The sequence below is a fragment of the Leucopleurus acutus genome (genome assembly GCF_964270905.1).
Source record: "Leucopleurus acutus genome assembly, chromosome: 4".
Taxonomy (NCBI): Eukaryota; Metazoa; Chordata; class Mammalia; order Artiodactyla; family Delphinidae; genus Leucopleurus; species Leucopleurus acutus.
In genome coordinates this window covers 110,855,991-110,879,998 of record NC_139146.1, presented here as the reverse complement: position 1 = coordinate 110,879,998, position 24,008 = coordinate 110,855,991, and the positions used below count along the sequence as shown (strand labels likewise).

Sequence of the window (24,008 nt, the reverse complement as noted above, 5' to 3'; positions counted from 1 at the left end):
ATGAAAATATCCCACGTCTCTACCCACAGATGATGGTATGATTTTAAACATTTTGGCAATTACTTCTCAGTGTCTTTTCCATATATTTAAGTAGGTGCATCTAGAGTATGCGTTTTTATAAAAATGCAAGCATGCTATAACTAATACCACTAAATCTAAAATCTGTTTCTGCTTCTAACTCTAGATATGGTTTCACAAAGGAAGTGATGCATAAATATAAGGTACGCTGCCTTTAAAAGCAAAAGCTTCTCTTAGTTCAGGTAAGTTGAGTAAATTATCTGAAACTTAATATCATATTAATGTCATTTTTTTAGACACACGGCAAGAAAATACTAAAACTACTGCAAGATGTGTTCTGCTGGCTTCCGCTGGCCACGCTGGTTGATGAGAAAGTCCTGATTCTTCACGGTGGAGTGTCAGACATGACTGACTTGGAGTTCTTGGCTAAACTAGACAGGCACAAGGTACCGACTGAGTGCTAAAATAATGCAGATTTCACTGTAATGCCAGGTGTCACTGCCAACATAAAACAAACGTCATCTTGACTCCATGCTGACTCCAGTTGACTGATAAAGCCATTCAATCTCTGAACGGAGGATTGGGAGTCCACAGCTGGTGCAAGCGTGCTGTGATCGGTTAATGTTTGCCGTGGACGCGACGGTAGGGCGTGGCAGCTAGTGCCATGTTTGCCATTCCTGATCTAGGTAATTCTAATCACTAACCCTCCATCACTCCACCTGATGTGCCTCCATTTCCTAAATACTTCAGATCATCTTCAGTTAAACTCAGAGGTATATTGAGGGCCTACTACGTGCAGGGAGGATGCTATTGGCAGATACAAAGATGAAGATCAATTGCAGTTCAACTCAACAACCATGTTTTAATTGCTTACTCTATGCAAGGGAAGTGCTAGCAGAAATACAAAAATAACCAGAGATGGTACTTGCCTTAAAGGAACTTACCATAACCAGCAGGGGGAGGGTGAGGATGAAAGACACAGTACATTATACTGCCATATGAGTAGGTCTCGATTTTCTGTTTCATTTTGGAAGTGGAAAACTAGAAAGCAAAGATTCTAGGGAGTTCCCTAGTGGTCTAGTGGTTAGGATTCGGTGCTTTCACTGCTATGGCCCGGGTTCAGTCCCTGGTCTGGGAACTGAGATCCCGCAAGCTGCACGGTGTGGCCAAAAAAAAGCAAAGGTTCTGTTTCCTTTTAATCATAGACTCTTACACTTGAATGGTACCTTCCTATAGCCTCTCTCCTCCACTGCCCATCCACACAGGAGTCCCAGCTGTGACATCCTTGACAACAGTAGCCTGAGCAGTTCCAAAGACAGAGAAGTCATTACACACAAGCCAGTCTACTTTGGGCAACGCTAATCGGTATAAAAGTATTTTATGAGACATAAACGAAAGAGTGTTTCATTTATGAAACCTGGGTTTGAATCAGGGAACATGCACTTCTTGGCTAGTGTGGCACCTTTGTTTACTAGATTGTCCAGGGACCAAGGCTTCTTAGGTCTTGTTCCCTGCCATCCTTAGCGTGTCATCCCCGCGCCCTCGTCTGCACAGCTTGCCACCACATCTGTGTTCCAGGCAATACAATAGAAGAACGAAGGGAAGAAGAATCTCCTACCCTTTAAAGACATAATGAAGACGTTGCATACATCTCTTCTGCTCTCATCCCATTGGTCAGAATGTAGTGTCAATACATTCCTGTAGGCAGGATACGGTGGCTCCATTGATCTCTGTGGGACCAGCTTGACTTGAGTGTGACGGATCCCTGGCTTAATCCCTTGAACTTCACCAGGGAATGGGTCATGAGTAGCGCCTCATAAGGTCCCGTCCAGCAAGGATGGAGATGGCCTCCTGGATGTTTATTCTTCCAAGATTTCAGCAGGACCCAGTCTCCAGGACAAAAGTGGCACAGGTGAACATCTGCAGGAAAACATTAACCTGCTAGAAGCAAACTTATATAGAGCAGTTAGAGTAGCTGCCAACGATTCTACACACCTGACATTATCTACGTTCCTTAATTTGAATTCCTTCTGGATCTCGAACCATTTCTGGAACAATGGCAGGGTCTCTCATACAACATTTCATAGTTGGCTCAACTGGAGCCTGCTTGTAGGGTCTACCTTCACTCAAAGCAGGGCAACTGGTGAGGCTTTATCCCAGGTTAAATTAATCTGACAGAGTTTAGTTACATGATTCCTCTTTTCCTCATCATTCCTCATCACAAAAGAGTATGATTCCGCTTTTCCGGTTTGCAAGTAGATTGGGGGCGCCAAGAAGCATGTACTTTCCAACAAAGGTTTAAGACTCTAGATACTTTTTGAGTTATTCTTGCTATAAAGGCCCCTCCATTGTCACTCTGAATGAACACAGGTAACCCAAACCTAGGAATTATTTCTTTTAGGAGAGCTTTCACAACCTCAGGCTTTTTCAGACCAGCGAGGAAATGGTTCTACCCAACCAGTGAAAGTGTCCACAAATACTAATAAGCACCTAAGGTTTCCAGTGGCTCTTGGCATCACAGTGAGGATCTTCTCCCAGTCCAGTACCTGGAGTCCGAACTCCTTTGATTAATGGCAGTGGCCCAGTTTTAGGATTATTTTTAGCACATGCCATGCATTTCTGTATCACCTTTTGAATTGTCCTTTGCATGTTTGGTCCTGTAAGGAATTTCTAAATCCACTAGAGGGTGGCATCTCTCCCACAGTGGGTACTCTGGTGTGTATAAAATATTACATCTTCCATAAGGCATTCAGGTACAAGGATCTCGCTACGTCTGTTATAAACCCACCCTTCCTAGAGTCAGGATCCTGAGAATGGCCAGGACTCCAATCAGATCCCCATTCATTGGCCTTAAGTCTTCAGGAAAATACTTTGGATAGCATCTTGTCAGATCCACATCAGGGGATCAGGGCCAACATCGGGGATCTAGGGTGTTTTAGTCCTGGCTGCTAGCTTTGCTGCTTGATCTGCTAGATTATTCCCTTGAGCAGTCAGACAATCTGATTTCTGATGTCCTCGACAGTGGACATTCATTCTTTTGGCTCCATGACAGCTTCTAATAAGGTTAAAATTTCTTTGGTATAAAAGTCTGTTTATACCAATTTCCTTCTTCCCTGCAGTTCACATCCTCTCTCTCTCCAAATGGCCCCAGCATGGACCACCAAGAAAGTATATTTTAGAATCAGTGAAAATACTTACTCTCTTATCTTTACCTGTATGGGGGGGGGGGGCTCTCATCAGGGCTGTAAGTTTCACCTTTTGTGAGGAGGTACGTGGGGGAAGGGCTTCTGCTTCCAGTGTCTTTGGGATGACTTACCACTGCACACCCAGCTTTGCATTGTTCCTGGTCCATAAAGCTGCTTCCATCCGTGAACATCTCAAGGACTGGGTCCTCCAGTGGTTGGTCCATCAGGTCTAGATGGCTGGAATAGCCCTGTGCAATTATCTGAATAGGCTCTTCAATATTAGTTGGGAACAAAGTGGCAGGATTCAAGGTGGAGACTGCTTTCAGAGTAACATTAGGATTATCCAATAATATAGCCTGATATTTTCCTCATCTTCCGAAGTTAACCAATATCCTCCCTTCTGTTCTAGGAGGAGAAGTGCCCAGTGAAGGGTATGCACAGTGGTATGTTGTTTTAGTGTAAATTTCTCTGCTTCTCTTAAAAGATCACAGGTAGCTGCTATAGCCCAAAGACAAAGTGGCCATCCCTTAGTAACTGTATCTAACTGCTTTGAGAAATATGCAACAGGCCTCCTTATGCTGCCCAGTTTCCGAGGCAGGATTCCAAGGCTGATTCCTTGTCTCTCATGAACAAATAAGTCAGAGGGCTTTCTGATGTTATCTGGAAGACCTGAAGCCAGGGCCGTTAGCAGTTTTTCTTTGATAACCTGGAATGCCTTATGGCATTTCCCTAGTCCAGTCTTGAGATCCACTGTCTCCTCCTTTAAGAGCTTCCTAAAGGGGTTTTGCAATGAGTCCAAAGTTGGGGATCCAAATGAGGCAGAACCCAGCCATTCCTGGGAATCCCTGCAGTTGTCTCTCGGCAGTGGGAACGGCAGCCCTGACTAGAGCTTCCTCTGTCAGGGGGCAAGTCTCTCTGCACTTGTGAGAGTTCGTTCAAAACCCAAATATTTGACAGAGGGCAGAAAATGTGTGCCTTTGTCTTGGACACATTATAGCCTCATTCAACCAAAAATTCAAAGTCAAAACCGTATTCTGGTCTGAGGTGTCCTTTGTCTTACTAGCAATCAGAATATTAGCCCCATAGTGCATCAAGGCTCCCTCAGTTAGTTGAGGGTCCCTCAGATCTTTTGCCAGGATTTCTCCAAATATTGTGGGGGAATTTTTTTTTTTTCCTTTGGCCATGCTGCACGTCATGCAGGATCTTAGTTCCCCGACCAGGGATCAAACCCGCGCCCCCTGCAGTGGAAGCATGGAGTCTTAACCACTGGACGGCCAGGGAAGTCCCTTCTGGGGGAATTTTTAAATCCCTGAAGAAGTACTATCCAATGGTACTGTTAACTTTTGTATCTAGATCTTACAACTCTTGGGATTCAAAACTCATGGGTAGGGCTTCCCTGGTGGTGCAGTGGTTGAGAGTCCACCTGCCCATGCAGGGGACACGGGTTCGTGCCCCGGTCCGGGAGGATCCCGCATGCCGCGGAGCGGCTGGGCCCGTGAGCCATGGCCGCTGAGCCTGCGCGTCCGGATCCTGTGCTCCGCAACGGGAGAGGCCACGACGGTGGGAGGCCCACGTACCGCAAAAAAAAAAAACAAAACAAAACTCATGGGTATACAGAAAAAAGGGACTCCTTCAACTCTAATGCAGTAAACCAACAAAAATCCCCGGACAAAGTAGTGAGCAGAATATATGGCTTAGGGACTACTGGATGAATATCTTCTACAATTTGATTAATTGCTCTGAAGTTGTGCACAACCCGATATTCATCTGTGCCTGGTTTCTGGACCAATAAAATTGGAGTATTATAAGGTGACGGCATGGGCGTATTAAAGCATGTTCAAGGAGGGCCAGTAACAGGGGTTGCATTCCACACTTTGCCTGCTCCTTTAACCATTACTGCTTTAAGTTTGGAATTTTTGCCCCAGGGTGAAGTCTAACCTGTCTAGGCTTAGCCATCGTTGCTCTCCCTGGCCTCCCATCTGCCCATACCTCACTCTGCAGACTCACTTCCTGCAGCATCTCATCCAGAATCGTTGCTAGCTGTCCTCTTTAAGGTCAGAGCAATAAAGCCTGCAGTGCGCAAGCCTGTTCTGGTGATACTTTAATACCCATTCGTCCAGGTGCAAAGGTAACCTTGGCAGTAAATTTAGTTGGTAAATCTCATCCCAGAAGGGGAATGGGGTATTCAGGCATGTATAGAAAGCTATACTTCAGATGGGTTTTCCCCATCTGGCAGTCTAGCAGCAGGAGAAAAGACTCTTTCAAGATTTCTCCAGACACCCCAGTTACTAAAACACAATCTCAGAAGCAAGTTTAGAAAGCTGGGTATTTAAAAACCAAGTGAGTGGCCCCAAACTGGTCAGAAAACCTGAAAGTTGATTTCCCACCCTCATCATCACTGGGGACTCTGTAGGAGAGATATTGATGGATTTTGACAGGATTTAAAGGAAACCCTGGGCCCCATCATTCTTGGTCACTCATTCCCAGTTCGGGCATCTGGTGTGCCACTTGTCGTTTACCTTCTTCAAGAGTCTTATTTAGGATGGGACACTCTTTTCCAGTGTCACTGGAGGGGTCCCACTATGGGGTGCTCCATTCGAGTGGAAGCTTGGGGCCGCCTAACTTTCGCTGAGTCCCTTGTGTGGGTCCTTGAATTGATCCAGCTCTTGCCTGTGTTAAGGCAGCCGCCAGCAGAATGGACTGTCGTTTCCGTCTCTGTTGTTCCCTTTTCTCCCGAACCTGGTCTCTGCCATTAAAAAAAGGCAATTTCAACAAGTTGAGACATAGGCATCCCTAAAGCCCCTTCCACCTTTTGCAGTTTCTTCTGTATATTGGGGGTGCTCTGGCCAATAAAAGTTGCTCTTCATTGCTCTTCGCAATGAAGAATGAAATCTCAGTAACGTTCAAGTTTTGGCCTATCCCCAGCATTCACTTCCCAATTAGGATCCACTGTTGGTACAGCTACGCATGCTGCAGCCCGTACCCGGTTGCCAGGGGTTTCAGTATGAAGCCAATATGCCTCCTCCCTAGCTTTATCCAGCACCATTCTAGTTGTCTAGTTCTTCTGAAATGAGGAAGGTATTTAACACATTTTGAACATCTGCCCAGGTTGGGCTGTGAGTTGCAAACATCGATGAAAAAAGATTTTCCATTCCCTTTGGGTCATCTCTCTAAAGTTGGCATACTTTTCTGATTAAATACATCTAAAGCTGAAAAGGGGGAGTGGACCCAGATCAGTCCCATTGGCTGCCCGGTCTCAGCATTCACACCCACAACCGGGACTTACCTTAACAGATATTGCCCCACCTGAGCTTGGGTAGCTCCCTGGCCAAACTGAGTACCCTGATCAGTACGCCGTATGAGAGGGGAAGACCGTTCCTATTTCTGGATCTAACGGGGGTGGGGAGGTAGGGGTGGGGACGAACCTGAGTCTGTGACTCAGGCGCTGGCAATGAAAGAACAGCAGCACCGTCATATAAGGGTGGGGGAGGAGCCGTCGAAGCGGCATTCGACTGAATTAATAGCAAGTCATCTTCCTTTTCATTAGAATCAAGCAAAACAGGTTTCTTTGTCTTCCCTTCCTGTTGGACCATAATCTTACAATAACATATCAATATTCTGATACAATAACATAAAAGACCATACATAAATTATTTCACCTTATTTTTCTTCCCATTTACAAAATCTAGTTGCAAAATTGTAATTTAAGGATCCACTCAGACCGTTTTGTTCCAGGGTCTTAAGGATATTGTGGCCATGCAGTGTCACCAAAAAAACCCCCATAAAAACAAAAAACCTTTTCTATGAACTTATAACTGAAAGTCTCCCAGATTTGGAGAATGTTGCCTAGAGGGCTGCAAGGGGGAACTGAATTAATGTTTCCCCTTTTGAAGAGGCTTTGCTTCCAGGTGGTCACAGCAGTGGAATTTTTCCAAGGGTCCTTGCTACAGTCACCAAGAAGTTGAATCCCCAATTGCCAATCCTTAGCCACTTAAGACAATCAGCCATAGGTGGACATGGACAAAACAAGACCAAAACAAAACCAAAAACCAGAGCCCCGGGCCTTTAACCCAGGTATGGAGGTCAGAACTGCCAAACAGTCTAGGCACAGGTGCATTTCTTTAACAAGGTTACTCACCCAAAGACGTCTTCCAACCCCAAATCCCCAAAACTGTCTCCTTGCTGCAAAACTGAGCACTGAAGGTCAGCAGCACCTCACCAGGGAAACCCAGAGGATGGTCCCTGGAAAAAACGGGCAAGGGAGCTGCTTGGACTCACCCACAGGCTCTCAATACTGCGAGGGGCCAACCAGCCACAGCCAAAAGGTCCGTCTGGACTTACCTCCTGGCTGGCTTGCCATATTTGTTCCCAAGCTAGGTTCCTTTTGCCCTAGCATAGCAGCCAAAATGCTGAGACACTGAGGTTTACAGCAAAGAGAGGGTTTATTGACAAGGCAGCCAAGTGAGGAGAGGGAGAACAAATCTCAAATCTGCCTCCCTGAAGGCAAGGTGCTCAATGGATTTACAGGAGAAAGCAGCAGGGCATCTGAGGTGTGAGGAGTGTGGGGAAAGGTGATTAGAAAAAGGTGCAGTCATCATGGTTCTGGGCGGGTGTAACCAGGCTACACAGGCCTCTCCACCTTCAAAAGGGCACTAATAATACCCTAGTGCATGCCTAGTTGAAGGGTCAGTGGTCCCCTCCAGTCTTAATCAGCTCAGCTCAAACTAGACGCAGCTGATTCCAAGTTCCTAGAAAACAACTCAGGCAAGCGTCTTATTTAGGCTGTGTACTGCTTGGAGGACACTCAAGTCTTCTGTAGCAACAATTAAAACAACCTTGATTAGTGAAGGCAGATTATAGGTGGAATGGATTTAACTAATGATTACCCACAGTTTCAGAAAATTGGAGAAGCTGGGGCTCTGAATTCAGATATCTGGATTCAGTCCTGGTGCAGTCTTAGTATCTCTGTGCCTCAATTTTCTCACCTGTACCATAAGGATGCTGTCTCCCAGGGAGGTGAGGGCTAATCAGTGAATTCCTATAAAGGGCCAAAGATAGCACCTATTTGGAAAAGGCTCAATACATATTAAAACTATTATTCCCCTTAAGAATAAAAGTTAGGGGTGCCTCTTTCTAAAATAAATTTATTTATTTTATTTATTTATTTTTGGCTGCGTTGGGTCTTAATTGCGTGCGGGAACTTTCTCTAGTTGCGGCGAGCGGGGGCTACTCTTCATTGTGGTGCACGGTCTTCTCATTGTCGTGACTTCTCTTGTTGCAGAGCACGGGCTCTAGGCGCGCAGGCTCAGTAGTTGTGGCTCACGGGCTCTAGAGCGCAGGCTCAGTAGTTGTGGCGCACAGGCTTAGTTGCTCCGCGGCATGTGGGATCTTTCCGGGCGAGGGATTGAACCCGTGTCCCCCGCATTGGCAGGTGGATTCTTAACCACTGCGCCACCAGGGAAGTCCTAGGGATGCCTCTTGAAGCAGATAACATCCTTATAAAGTTACCTGAGGATCGTAAGGGCGGGACTGATGGACTGGCCCTCGGCTGTGAGTTGGCAAGAAGACAGTTGAGGAGAGAAGGAGGTGGTTATGAGTCCACTCACATTTTGTGAACTTTCCCTCTCTACGCCCAGGGCTGGAACTGCCTAGGAAGTAATTAGCGCTTGTCCAACGTTAGAGGAGAACCTCTGTTCTGTTCTCTTCCATCTGGATCCCTCTTCAAACGTCAGTCAGTTACCGCCGAGCCACTCTGAGTGTCCGTCTTTGTTCCCGCCCACAGTCAGCCTACACCAGGACGTGGCTTTCTTGTACATCAGCCCTTAGACCTATTTGCAGAAAGTTCTTGCTCCTTGATTACACACTTGCACAGAATTCCTCTTGTGAACCAGACCTTTATCTTGATGTCCTTGTGGAACATTGTGGCCCCCAGTCTTCACGGTGGCACGCAGGCATCCCGGGAATGGCTGCTCTCTCCCTTTGGCTGGATGCCCCAGCTCTGCTCTGTGGCCTGAGCCCTCTCTTTCTCATGATCAAGAATTCTTCCTGCTCGTATCCTCTACATTGTTGGCTTGGTCCCAGTACCATAATGACTCTGAGGCAGTGAGAGGGACCACACTCAGTCCCTTAGGCAAGAAGAGTATCTTCCCGATTAGGTCCAGGCTGAAAACAGGTCCTCCCTTCCCCTCCCTTGTCCTTCCTCAGCAGACAAGATAGCACTTCCTGTAAACTGCCAGTAAGTGCTGTCTCTCCCACAGTAAGCATCAAGTTTTTCCCATTCCAACATTTCTCAGCCATAGGCTGCATTTCTTCTCCTTTGTTTTTGCGTCTGTGGAACAACACGAAAGTCGATAAGGGCTCTCCTTCCTGAGAGGTGCCCTTTCCCATCCTTGTCTAAAAATCACTAGGTTCCTAGAAACAATGACCTAGGTTAGCATTTTCCAATGATCTGTGGTGGAGGACCAGGTTTCATAAATGTATAGTTTGTCACAGATCGATACTTTTGTAAAATACAATAAATGTGAATGACTAGAAAACTGAAATACAAACAAAAAATATAAGCCCAGTGCTCACGTGCTTGAATGACAGCCGTATCAAATTGCCATAAAAGCTTCTAAAGGCTTACTCCTAGTTCTCTGCTGACCTTGTCACTGCCGGGACAATCCATGGAGCCCAATGTGGGGAGCACTGACTTGATGCCAAAGTGCTGCTCAAAAAGGACCAACCGGGGCTTCCCTGGTGGCGCAGCGGTTGGGAGTCCGCCTGCCGATGCAGGGGACGCGGGTTCGTGCCCCGGTCCGGGAAGATCCCACATGCCGCGGAGCGGCTGGGCCCGTGAGCCATGGCCGCTGAGCCTGTGCGTCCGGAGCCTGTGCTCCGCAACGGGAGAGGCCACAACAGTGAGAGGCACCAACCGTTTCACTGAAGCATCTGTTATCTTCTCTGGACATTTTTAGATTGTTTCCACCATGAGGTGCAAAACGAGAAAGGAGCATAAGAAACAGGCGGAGGAGAAGGGAAAAGCCAACCAGACGAGCTCTGCCGGGACACCCTCCCCGTGGTTCCTCCCCCAAAGCCACTCTCTCCCCACCTCGCCCCTCTGCCCCAGCACCCAGAAGGCCCACAGGGCCGGGCGCTCCTCCAGCGTCCCCTGCGGGGTCCCCCTGGACCCCAAGGAGCTCTCCCATTGGGGGCGGCACTCCGTGGACCTGGAGCTGGAGAGGTGTCGGCAGCAAGCGGGCTTCCCAGAGATCAAGGAGAAGGAGGAACCCTTGCCCTCGGCATCCGAAGCGGACCCGGAAGCTGAGGGGCGGCGGGAGCCCACTCAGGAGGAGTGGAGGCAGGTGGGTGTGGCCGGCGCTGCTCTCTGCAGTTTGGCTGCCTTCGGGAAGGAGCAAGGATTTCAGAAAAACCGAACGAATCTCCTCCTTGCATGTAAATTCAGAGTGGGGTTTTTTTTCGCCCCTGTTTCTCTCCCTCCCTGGGGTTAGAACACCCCAGAAGGATATTGGTATTTGCCTAATGACTCATACTTTGGAGTTTTATAAAGGATGGGAAGATGTAGTAGGTGGGCTGTATCGTCTGGGTGAACTTGGTTTAGTGACCTAGCATCCCTGGGCTGAGAAGGTCAGCCACAATTTATGGGATGCTATTTTATATATATCTGACATCTATCAGTTGGCTGCTGTGGCTCAAGGCCAGAAGGGCTGCATCGGCTGCTTCTGTCTTCCGTTTTCAGGCAACTAAAGGCTTTTCCAACATCTTCAGCACTGCATCCCATGGCCACCCCTAGCTGCAAGGGAGAGTGCGAAAGCAAGTACTTAGCCAGGCACGTTGCCATGCCAAATACCCCAGGAAGAGTTCTGTTAGCTAGGAAGGAGGAGAACGGACATTGAGTAGGCGCGCACAGTGCTTGCCGAAATAGATGACTCTGGCAGCCAAATGGGGGCTACTTCCCCAGGCCAAGACCTTGGCAGGGAGACCTGTAATCCAGGTGGGAGATTCTGCTGCTGGTGATCTTGTGTAGTAGTGCTAATAGGACTACCTGAACTCATTGGTGTTCAACCATTTTCGACCCACGAAAAATGGCAGCGTCTTATGCCTCATTCAATAAGGAAAAGGAGAGAATTCAGAATTGCTGATGGATTGGATGGAGGGTGGTGAGAAAGAGGAGGAATCGCAGGGGACTCTGAGGCTACAAACCTCCAAGAGAGAGATGGTGAGTCTGGGTTACATTCTCCCTGAGTTATCGATCTGGACCTCAACATCAACTTAGAACTGAAACTTTAAAATGCAAGTCTCTCCTTTTGCAAAATATGCCTTTTCTCTCTAGGTGGTGGATATACTGTGGAGTGACCCCATGGCTCAGGAGGGCTGCAAGGCCAACACCATTCGAGGAGGTGGCTGTTATTTTGGGCCTAACGTGACAGAACGGTTGCTACAGAAATACAATCTGCAATTCCTGATCCGCTCGCACGAGTGCAAACCCGAGGGCTACGAGTTCTGCCACAGCCGCAAGGTGGGCGGGCCTCTGCCATCGCGCAAGAGTGGTCCGGTCCATTTTGCCCTTCCAGGACATGGATGAGCTAAGGCTCTCAGCTCTTCACTATCAGCTGTGCCTTGCAGTTGTTATCCACTTGCTATCCACTTGCCCAAAGTAACTAGGTCCTTTACAGTCATTTATCCTTGACTTTTGTAGCCTCTTCAAAACCCCAAGTTTGATTGAGGCCACCACCTACCAATATCCTGAGAGGAAAGTGAGGGGCAGATATGGTCCCATTTCATGGATGGAAATATGGCCCAGTGTTTTCCCAGCCACATCTCTATTCTTTGTCACATTGCTTACTGTCACAGGTCTCAAACTACGCTATAGGGTAACAGGATCTCTGCACTGAGCCCCAGGCAGGCATTCAGGATTGTTTGTCTCCTCAGGAGCATAATTAACATCCTGTCTAAATCTTTGGGCATCTCCAAATCCTACAATGTTTGCTTAGCCTAATGCCCAGAAATACCAACTCTACAGGAGAATTACAGGTTTCCACGCTGAGGAAAACAGTTTGACATCAACTAATGTAAGAAATGTTTAACAGGAATGTTAAACAGGTGTAGAAGTTTCTTTACTGCAGGACTTCTGAGAGCCTTTAATTTCCTCTATTCATTGTAAATCTCCAAGAAGAGATAACAGTGTCTAGCATTTCCCATTGTCTTGACAATGGAAATTTTTTTCACAGAACATCTCAGCAGGCCCAACACTCCAAAGGAAACTCTGCTGTGAGGCCTCCCACCACCTTTAATAACGGATCTGCCTGCTAGTTGTAATGGGCATCCCAGTTAATCAGACCTAGGTTGCCTCTGAGTCGAACCAAATGAAGTGTTTTCTATGACCCCTGCTCTTTTTGATTGGGATAAAAATGTGAAGAAAACATGTTGTGGACGTCCTATCAGAATTCAAATTTTTATTACTTGAGTCATAACTCCTGCCCTACTAGCATTGATGATAAAAAAATAATAAAACGAAACAAAAAAAAACATAGACGAGATCAAGAAGGAACAGCCACCCCTGAAATTGGGTTGAGCCCTGTAGGGTTGAGGGTGAAGAGTTCTTCAGTGAACCTGAATGCTCGTCTCTTTCCTGTTTTTTCATTTAGGTGTTAACCATCTTTTCTGCCTCCAACTACTACGAAGTTGGCAGTAACAGAGGAGCCTATGTCAAACTAGGGCCGGCCTTGACCCCGCACATTGTGCAGTTTCAAGCTAACAAGGCAACCCACACGCTTACCATGAGGCAAAGGCAAGACTTTTCAATGAATGATTTTCAGAAAGACAGAATTACAGTGTTTGTGGAAACTTTGAAGTGCAAATGTCATTACATTTATCCAAATTCTAAGTCAGAGTTCAAAATTTAGCTGTGTCAGCAGTAGGACCTGGAATAGACATTACAACAGGGCCTCTTCTTTCTCCTCCATATACTCTAAAATCCCCACCTACCCATCATTAATGGAAGGGACAAATTTGCTTCCTGCAGAAATTATTCTCCGTGGGTATGTCTTGGGTGAAATCCATATACCAGGCCACTAAATCTTTCCAGGGTCACTCTTCCTTTTTCTTTCATCCTTAAAGCGTTTATGTTACCTGGTCAACCACAGACAAAGGTTCTTTCACTATCTAGGGGCTTAGCAGATGGATTTCAGTGCACACATTTGTTAACAATGCTCCTTTCTTCCTGGGAAGAGAGCATATAATATTACTTAAATGCTTTCTGTTGAGATGATTCTGAGTTCTAATCTTAGTTGAGAGCTTACTATACACTAAGTGTTATTGTAAAGAATTTATATATTGTTTCACAATGAGCTTATAAAATACACAGCATTACTAATTTCAGTTTTATAGATGAGATCATTAAGGAACAGAGGTTAAATCAGTGGCCTTTGGCCACACAGCTAGTAAGTGGTGAAAGTAAGCCTTGACCCAGACAGTCTTATTTCAGAACCCACATACTTAACAACTCTACAGTGCTGTTGCCCACTGAGAAGCTGGCCCCGGAGTATATAAGCTGCTGAAAGATACAGTTGCAGTGCTGCTGAACAAGCTTCTTTAATTATCAGCCAAACTAAATTAGAAATCAAAACAAAGTCAGCATAGGGACTTCCCCGGCAGCACAGTGGTTAAGAATCCACCTGCCAATGCAGGGGACACGGGTTCAATCCCTGGTCTGGGAAGATCCCACATGCCACGGCGCAACTAAGCCCGTGCGCCACAACTACTGAGCCCACGCACCACAACTGCTGAAGCCTGCGCGCCTAGAGCCCGTGCTCCGCAACAAGAGAAGCCACCGCAATGAGAAGCCCGCGCACCGCGACGAAGAGTGGCCCCCACTCGCTGCAACTAGAGAAAGTCCGTGCGCAGCAACAAAGACCCAACACAGCCAAAAATAAATAAAATTTTTTTAAAGCTAAATAATGTAATTTTTTTTAAGTCAGCATAAATCTAGTGGGAAAAGAATACAGGAATATTTAACATCTACCTTGTATGAGTGCCATAAAAGTGCATTATTTTAAATCACTCGAGTTATTAAATACTCAAGAGTTACTAAACACTCAAGTTTTACACAATCAGAGCCAGCATCACTCAAAAAGAAGTATTATGTGAAAATTTAAGCTCACCAAAGGATAGTGAAACCTACTATGCTACAGAATCATCTCTGGAGCTTTATAAAAAATCATTTATTGGCGCCTCATCCCATCCCTCCCAAATTAGAATCTCCAGGGTTGGGCCTCAGGAACCTGGAATACCATGATTCCATGTGATTTAGATGTTCCCACCGCAAAAGGAATCACTGTGGGGAACCCTATAAATAACATGTTTTAATACCATAATTAAAGAACACTCACCTTTTAAAAATATTCACTGATTGCATTAAAGCAAGTACAACATCCCCTAATTTACGCAGAAGTCAATTGTCTAACAATTCCAACTATCTGGACCACAATAGAGAACTAAGAAGTAAAGAGGAAAATGTCTCTGACAACCATAATGGATGTCTCAGTGTCCATCAACCCAAGATCAAGTGTTTTTCCTAGAGGAACCCTCATTCAGAATCCATTTATTTTTGGTTTAAACCCATGTCTCATGATAATAGTTTAGCCAGCCTGGAGTCCACTTGTCAAGATTGATTTCTGGCCCTACCCCTTACTAGCTATGGGACCTCGGGCTAGTTACTTACACTGTAACAGGCATAATAGTTGTACCTACCTCAGCGGGTTTTGGAGGATTAATCAGATGATCCATGCAGAGCTCAATATGCGCTGCTTGACGTAGGGACAGAGAGCCTTGTGCATCCGGGCAGCTCTCAAGGCCATTGCTATACTCCATCCCTGCATGATAACCATCAATGAGCATAGTTTACCAGAAATAGTTTAAATGCTTTTCAAACCAGTGGTTCTTAAACTTTTAGGGGGTCCCATACTTCTTTTAGCCTCTGATGAGACAACAAACTCACCAGAAAAAGCGCATACGCTCACATACCTGTGAAATCTGAGATGAAGTTTAGGCAGCTCATACTTTTCTGAGGGTTTATGGAGACCATTATGCTAAGTACCTTAAATTTCAAGGAAGACTTTCATCAAACATGATTAAAATGGGGTTTTTGGGTTTGTGTTTTGGCCTTTTTCTTACTTTTAGCACTTGAAAAGATAGGTTATCTGGTCATCATTTATAGAATGGCTGCTTCCTCAATGACATAGGACAAAGTACGTATTTACCTTTTATCTCTTTTTATATTCTTGTTTATTCAACTACAGATATTTATTGAACACATTTTATGCCAAGTACCATGCCCAGCATTACTCTGTTGAGCCAGGAAGCATAAGAAAACTAACTTAGTGATACTTTGTTATTCATAAATCCTGCCCTGTGACTGTTTAATGTAATAATAAATTACAAGGAACGCATATGATTATGATAACAGATACCATTTGATGAGTGCTTTCTATGTGCCGGGCTTTCTTCTAAGTGCTTTACATGAATTTACTTATTTAATCTTCACAATAATCCTGTGAGTTAGGTACCATTTTTGTCACTATTTTGCAGATGGAGAAAATGAGGTACAGTATAATTAGATAACTTTACCACAAAGGTGGTGTTTCTCTAGAACTTCTGCTCTAACCACTGTCCTACACTGGGAAGGACAGCAGCCTCCCCCAGACAGATCCTTTCTGTGCACAGCAGGGCAAAGCAGGAGAGCATTGGGGAGAAAAAAGAGACGAGCTCTTTGAAGGTTGAGACATTAAGAAAGAGAGAGGAGAAACTTAGTAAAAATCCAAGACTATTTATTCTATACTAATGTTTTAAAATGTTCCTTTTCATCTCCTGTCCCAGGATTAGCAGAGTTGGGGAGTCAGCTCTGAGAGCCCTACGTGAAAAGTTATTTGCCCATTCCTCAGATCTTCTTGTTGAATTTAAGAAGCATGATAAAGATAAGACTGGTAAGACTAATCAAGTGAAATATTCATAGAGGAGGGCAGCTGGCCAAAACACTCTCTGTTTCAGGTAATTAGCAAATAAATATTTGTTTAAATGACCAGAAGACCTTTCTGAAGACGTCCTCCCTTATTCAACTTAACATCCTAGTTATCGTTCCTAAATTCATAAATTCTAAGCTTTTAGAAGAATGTGAACTTAGCTAAATATAAACAAAGCTGGTGAAAAGAAATGGAGTCCAGGGAAGGGTGACAAGGCCAGAACTAAGCAAAAAGAAACAGGGGGACAGGTTACCAGAGTGGGTCCAAGACTAACAAAAGATCAATGATTTGGTTTCTCACTGTTAAGTGTGTGCTTGTCTGTTCGTCGTTCTATTATCCAAGCTGGAAAGTTTGTCTTTTCTCAACTCAGTGGAATGTCTAATGGACATTGACTACATGTAGCCCTATTAAAAAATAGCACTAACAGACATAAAATCATAGCACTATCTTTTCGTACACATAGAAATAACCAATGCTATGTATACATGTGTGTGTGTCTATGTATTGTGTGTGTGTGTGTATATATATATATACATATATATATAGTGTTTTATGATATTATTTACAAGTCTTGTGTGACTTCCAGTAGTATTGTCAAATAGATTTGGCAAATAAAAACAGAATGGCTAATTACGTTTGAATTATAGACAACAAATAGTTTTTAAATATAGGTATGTCCCATGCAATATTTGGGACATACTTATAGTCTGTCTGAAAATCAGATCTACTGGGCATCCTGTATTTTATCTGGCAACCTACTTTCCAGCCAACTCTACCATAACCAAGAAAAACAGTGACAGTACTCATTCCTTCTATTATCTACTGATAGTAAGAAGAATGTCCGGATAAAAGATTTGTAGGTGATGAGTCAACAAGTTAGCTCTTTCCTATAGGTCTAATCACCCCGAGTGACTGGGCAGCAGCCGTGGAGTCTGTGTTGCATCTAGGACTGCCATGGCGGATGCTGAGGCCACAGCTGGTGAGCAGCTTGACAGATAACAAGCTGGAATACAAGTCCTGGCTGAAAAACTTGGCCAAAGAACAATTCAGCCATGAGGTAAGGGTGTGAACATGGTGGATGAAGGCATACTGTGGACCGTAAAGCCCCTTATGGATAACTTTGAATCATAACCAAATATTGAGAACCCCAAAGGGAAGATGAATGGAAGCAACTATTCGTTGAGTTTCTATGTCTCAGACTTTGTGTTAGGTGACCTACACATATTGCCTCAGTTTATCCTCAAAGCCACCTCCAAGAGGTAGGTATAATCAGCACCAACATACCCAAGAGAACACTGGTCACAAGGCTTAGATAACCTGCCTAGGATAATAGAGTTTCTAAGTTATAGAACTAGAACTCAAACCCAGGTCTGACTGATTTCCTTGACATGACACTGCTTCCCCTATTTAAAAAGGTATTTGTGGGCTTCCCGGGTGGCGCAGTGGTTGAGAGTCCACCTGCCGATGCAGGGGACACGGGTTCGTGCCCCGGTCCGGGAAGATCCCACATGCCGCAGAGCAGCTGGGCCCATGAGCCATGGCCACTGAGCCTGCGCATCCGGAGCCTGTGCTCCGCAGCGGGAGAGGCCACAGCAGTGAGAGGCCCGCGTACAAAAAAAAAAAAAACCCTGTATTTGTTCGGTAAATGCTTATGTGTAATGTACGTGAGGCCTTGGGCTATGTACTTTTTAAAAAAACAGGTTTATTGCAATATAATTCATATATCATGCAGTTCACCCATTTAAAGTGTTCAATGGTTTTTAATAGATTTGCAGATATGTGCAACCATCACCATGGTCAATTTTAGAACATTTTCATCATGGACTAGGTACTTCTTAAACCATCAGATTATTTAGTAGGCTGAAGGGGGCTGGAGTGGAGGGATCATAAAACATCTTCAGGTTCTTTCAAGAGTCTTATTGTCAGGGTTGCTTGTGTGTTAATTATCTATTAGGAGAAGCCTACACATAAAAGATAGAAGAAAAATGAGTTTTTTCTTGCAGAATATACAATCAAGTTTGCTGGAAGCACTGTATCGAAACCGATCCAACCTGGAGACCATTTTTAGGATCATAGACAGTGATCATTCAGGTAAAGGCGCTCGTTATCCTGCCACTTCTGACACAGCAAGTATTTTACCTCCCACCTTTTAGTCTCCTCCCTGATTATTTACCTTTCTACTCAAGCGCTTTTGGAGCACAATTAGTGGCAGTGCTTATAAATGGGCAGAAACTAGGATAGTATTTGAGCAACATGAGCTGTCCCTACAGAAGGGGTTGGGCAGAGAAGAATGAAAACAAACTGAATGAGAAATTCTTATAGGAAGAATTATAATAGTTATGATATCCCTTATCCCTTCTATCAAAGTAGCCACAAAGGAATGAAGAGTGTCTAGAACAGAAAGCCTTTTGCAATCTTACTCCCAAAGTATTATTTTTCAAAATTTTAAATTTTTAAATAATTATAGATTCACAAGGAGTTGCAAAAAAATGTCCAGGGAGGTCCTGTATACCCTCACCTGTTTCCTCATTGTTCCAAAGGCCTTTTCAAATATTATTAATTTTTTTGAGATACAATTCACATACCATATAATTTACCCATTTATAACGTGCAAATATTATTAATTTTTTTGAGATACAATTCACATACCATATAATTTACCCATTTATAATGTGCAAATATTATTACTTTTTTTGAGATACAATTCACATACCATATAATTTACCCATTTATAATGTGCAAATGTTATTACTTTTTTTGAGATACAATTCACATACCATATAATTTACCCATTTATAATGTGCAGTTCTGTGCTCTTTTAGTATATTCACAAGCTTGTATAACTATTATCGCTATCTAAGTTTGGAACGTTTTCGTCACCCTAAAAAGAAACCTATACTGATTAGCAGTCACTCCCCATCCCCTGTTCCTTCTCCACCAGTCCCTGGCAACCATTAATCTGCTTTCTGTCTCTCTGAATTTGCTTATTATGGACATTTCATATAAATAGACGCATATGATACATGGCCTTTGGTGTCTGGCTTCTTTCATTTAGCATGTTTTCAAGGTTCACCCATGTTGTAGCATGTATCAGTTTATTTCTGTTTATAGCTGGATAATATTCCATTGTATGGATATATCACATTTTGTTTATCCGTTCATCAGTTGATAGACATTTGGATTTTTTCCACTTTTTGGCTCTTATGAATAATGTTGTTATGAACATTCATATACAACTTTGTGTGTGAACATATGTTTTCAGTTCTCTTGGATGTATTCCCAGGAGTGCAATTGCTGGACCATATGGTAAAACGATGTTTCACTTTTGGGGGAACTGTCAAACTGTTTTTTCACAGTGGCTATACCATTTTACACTCCTACTGACATTGTAAGAGGGTTCCAATTTCTCCACATTCTCACCAACACTTGTTATCCTCCATTAAAAAAAATTTTTTTTTACAGCCATCCTACTGGGTGTGAAATATCTCATTATGGTTTTGATTTGAATGTCCTTAATAACTAATAATATTGAGCATCTTTTCATGTGCTTATTGGAACTTTGTATATCTCCTTTGAAGAAATGTCTATTCAAATCCTTTGCCCATCTTTTAATTGGGTTTTCTTTTTATTGTTGAGTTGTAAGAGTTCTTTGTATATTCTGGATATTAGGCCATTATCAGATATATGATTTGCAAATATTTTCTCTGATTTTATGGGTTATCTCTTCACTTTTTTGGTAGTGTTTTCTGATGCACAAAAGTTTTTAATTAAAAAGTCCAATTTATTTTTTCTCTTATTTTTTGTGTTTTTGGTGTCATATCTAAGAAAAACTAGTAACTGAAGATCATAAGGACTTAACACCTATGTATTCATCCAAGAGTTTAGCTCTTACAGTTGGGTCTTTGATCCATTTTGAGTTAATTTTTGTTTGCAGTGCAAGGTAGGGGTCTAGCTTCATTTTTTGCATGTGGATATCCAGTTGTCCCCTACCATCTGTTGAAAAAAATTATCCTTCACCTGTTGAATGGTCTTGGAACCCTTGTAAATAGTCAACTGAGGGAATTCCCTGGCTGTCCAGTGGTTAGAACTCCATGCTTTCACTGAGGAGGGCACGGATTTGATCCCTGGCTAGGGAACTAAGGTCCCGCAGCAACGTGGTGCAGCCCAAAAAAAGAAAAAAAAAATTCAACTGACCATAGATGTATAGGTCCAAAACCTTTTTACGAGCAGATTAAATTAGCGTATGTTTAGGATGATTTAATGCAGGGTTTCTCAGCAGTGGCATTACTTACATCTTGGCTTGAGTAATTCTTTGTTTTGGTGCCCATCCTGTACATTTTAGGGTGTTTAGTAACATCCCTGGCCTTTACCTACTAGATGCAGTAACACCCTACCCCCACCCCAGTCATGACAATCAAAAATGTCTCAAAACATTTCTAAATGTCCCTATAAGGAGAGGAACACTATTGCTTCCCACTCAGAACCACTGATTAAGTGGTTCAGTGCTATCCTCTTGGGAGTTTAAAGTGGCTACTAGGCCTTGGGTGCCTTTGTTTACCAGTAGGAAGCAGGTATCCTTGCAAGAATGTCAGAGGAAATGAGCACTGAAAACTAGACTGACTCACTAAAGTGACTTGCTTTCTCTGGTAAGGGTTCATTTCACTGGACGAGTTCAGGCAGACTTGGAAGCTGTTCAGCTCTCATATGAACATTGATGTCACAGACGACTGCATCTGTGACCTTGCCCGGAGCATTGACTTCAACAAAGATGGCCACATTGACATCAATGAGTTCCTGGAGGCCTTCCGCCTTGTGGAGCAATCCTGCTCAAAGGGTTACACATCAGATTGCTGACAAGCCACAAACACTAATAACAGAGACTGCAGCAGCCCAGATAATACACTAAGGCCAGTCTGGTCCCCATCGTCCAAGGTGCCTTGTAAGCAATGCTGAGCTCATTGTGGGAATATCTCCCTTATTCTCCATAGCTTTGTGGAACTTTATGCTGAGAATTTGCCTACCAGTATGCATCAGAATCACCTGTGTATTCAGGTGAATTCTACCAAACATATGAAGAACTTTTACCAATCCTTCTCAAACTCTTCCAAAAGATTCCAGAGGAGCTATGAACATGCTACGAAGCCACCATCATCCTGATACCAAAACCAGACAAAGATACCACCAAAAAAGAAAATTACAGGCCGATATCTTTGATGAATATAGATGCAAAAATTATCAAAAAAAATTATCAAACTGAATCCAGCAACGCGTAAACAAGATCATACACCACGACCAAGTGGGATTCATCCCAAGTTCACAAGTTTGGTTCAACATACGCAAATCAGTGTGATACACCACATCAACAAAAGAAAAGACAAAAACCACATAATCATCTCAATACATACAGAAGAAGCATCTGACAAAATTCAACATTCATTCATGATAAAAACTCTTACCAAAATGGGTATAGAAGGAACATATCTCAACATAATAAAAGCTATTTATGACAAACCCACAGCCAATATAATACTCAATGGTGAACGGCTGAAAGACTTACCGTGAATATCTGGAACGAGACAAGGATGCCCACTCTCAACACTTCTATTCAACATAGTATTGGAAGTCATAGCCAAAGCAATCAGAAAAGAAATAAAAGGTATCCAAATTGGCAGGGAATAGGTAAAATTGTCATCATATGCAGATGACATGATACCATATAGAGAAAACCCTAAAGACTCCACACAAAACCTACTGGAACTGATCGATGAATTCAGCAAGGTAGCAGGATACAAGAGTAACATACAGAAACTCGTTGCATTTCTTTACACCAGCAATGAAATATCAGAAAGGGAATGTAAAAACACAATATGTTTTAAAATCACACCAAAGAAAAATAAAATACTTAGGAATAAACCCGACCAAGGAGGTGAAAGACTGATATGCTGAGAACTATAAAACATTAATAAAGGAAATTAAAGATTATTCAAAGAAATGAAAGATATCCCATGCTCTTGGCCTGGAAGAATTAATATTGTTAAAATGGCCATACTACCCAAAGCAATCTACAGATTTAATGTGATCCCTATCAAATTACCCATGACATTTTTCACAGAACTAAAACAAATAATCCTAAAATTTATATGGAACCATAAAGACCCTGAATTGCCAAAGCAATCCTAAGGAAAAAGAACAAAAGAGGAGGCTTCCCTGGTGGCGCAGTGGTTAAGAATCCACCTGCCAATGCAGGGGACACAGGTTTGAGCCCTGGTCCAGGAATATCCCACATGCCATGGAGCAACTAAGTCTGTGAGCCACAACTACTGAGCCTGCATGCCACAACTACTGAAGCTCATGCTCCTAGAGCCTGTGCTCCACAACGAGAGAAGCCACTGCAATGAGAAGCCCGCGTACCGCAACAAAGAGTAGCCCCCGCTCGCCGCAACAAGAGAAAAGCCCTCACGCAGCAATGAAGACCCAACACAGCCATAAATAAATAAAAATTAAAAAATAAAAAAGAACAAAGGAGGAGGCATAACCCTCCCAGACTTCAAACAATACTACAAAGCTACAGTAATCAAAACAGTGTGGTATTGGCACAAAAACAGACATATGGATCAATGGGACAGAATAGAGACCCCAGTAATAAACCCACACACCTATGGTCAATCTTTGACAAAGGAAGCAAGGCTATAAAATGAGAAAAAGACAGTTTCTTTAGTGAGTGGTGCTTGCTAAGGTGGTTCTTTAGCAAGTCTACAAATAACAAATGCTGGAGAGGGTGTGGAAAAAAGGGAACCCTCCTACACTCTTGGTGGGAATGTAAGTTGGTGCAGCCACTATGGAAAATAGTATGGAGGTTCCTCAGAAAACTAAAAATAGAATTACCATATTATCCAGCAATCCCACTCCCTGGGCATATATCCAGACAAAACTATAATTCAAAAAGATACATGCACCCCTATGTTCATAGCAGCATTATTCATAATAGCCAAGACATGGAAACAACCTAAATGTCCATCGACAGATGAATGGATAAAGAAGATGTGGTACATATATACAATGGAATACTACTCAGCCATAAAGAAGAGGGAAATAATGCCATTTGCAGCAACATGGATGCAACTGGAGATTATCATACTAAGTGAAGTAAGTCAGAAAGAGAAAGACAAATACCATATGATATCACTTATATGTGGAATCTAAAATATGGCACAAATGAACCTATCTATGAAACAGAAACAGAATCACAGATATAGAGAACAGACTTGTGGTTGCCAAAGGGATGGGAGAGAAGGGGAGGGATGGACTGCGAGTTTGGGGTTAGTAGGTGCAAACTATTACTTACAGAATTGATAAACAACAAGGTCCTATTGTATAGCACAGGGAACTATATTCAGTATCCTGGGATAAACCGTAATGGAAAATAATATAAAAAAGAATGTATATATGTGTATAGCTGGGTTACTTTGCTCTACAGCACAAATTAACACAATATTATAAATCAAATATACTTCAATAAAAAATAATAATCACCTGTGTATTTGGGGGTGGGGATGAGGTTAGAGTGTTTCTGCATACTTTTAACTACATAGGTGCCCTATCCCATTTCAGAATTTTCGCAAGGTAGGACCCAGGTGTAAGTATTTTAAAATTCTGAAGTCTATCCCACTTAAGAACCACGGATAATTCAACCCCTTCATTGTATACCTTTTATTTATTGTTTTTATAATGTCTTTTTGGTAAAGGAAATTTGTGAAGAATTGTTTGTGTAATCCCATGACCCAAA

General features: G+C 43.3%; 1 protein-coding gene across 1 annotated transcript in view; it reads left to right on the top strand.

The window, feature by feature from the left end:
- The window catches only part of PPEF2 (protein phosphatase with EF-hand domain 2), a gene marked incomplete at its 3' end in the record, with an annotated part of 50,916 nt that extends 29,741 nt beyond the window's left edge, over positions 1-21,175 (top strand). Inside the window, 10 exon segments of the mRNA XM_082838163.1 lie at positions 185-221; positions 315-464; positions 10,160-10,546; positions 11,536-11,721; positions 12,851-12,993; positions 16,080-16,186; positions 17,116-17,279; positions 18,226-18,313; positions 20,874-21,073; positions 21,077-21,175. Coding sequence (XP_082694289.1) covers positions 185-221; positions 315-464; positions 10,160-10,546; positions 11,536-11,721; positions 12,851-12,993; positions 16,080-16,186; positions 17,116-17,279; positions 18,226-18,313; positions 20,874-21,073; positions 21,077-21,175 — 1,561 coding nt within the window.
- Between the last annotated feature and the right edge of the window lie 2,833 nt (positions 21,176-24,008).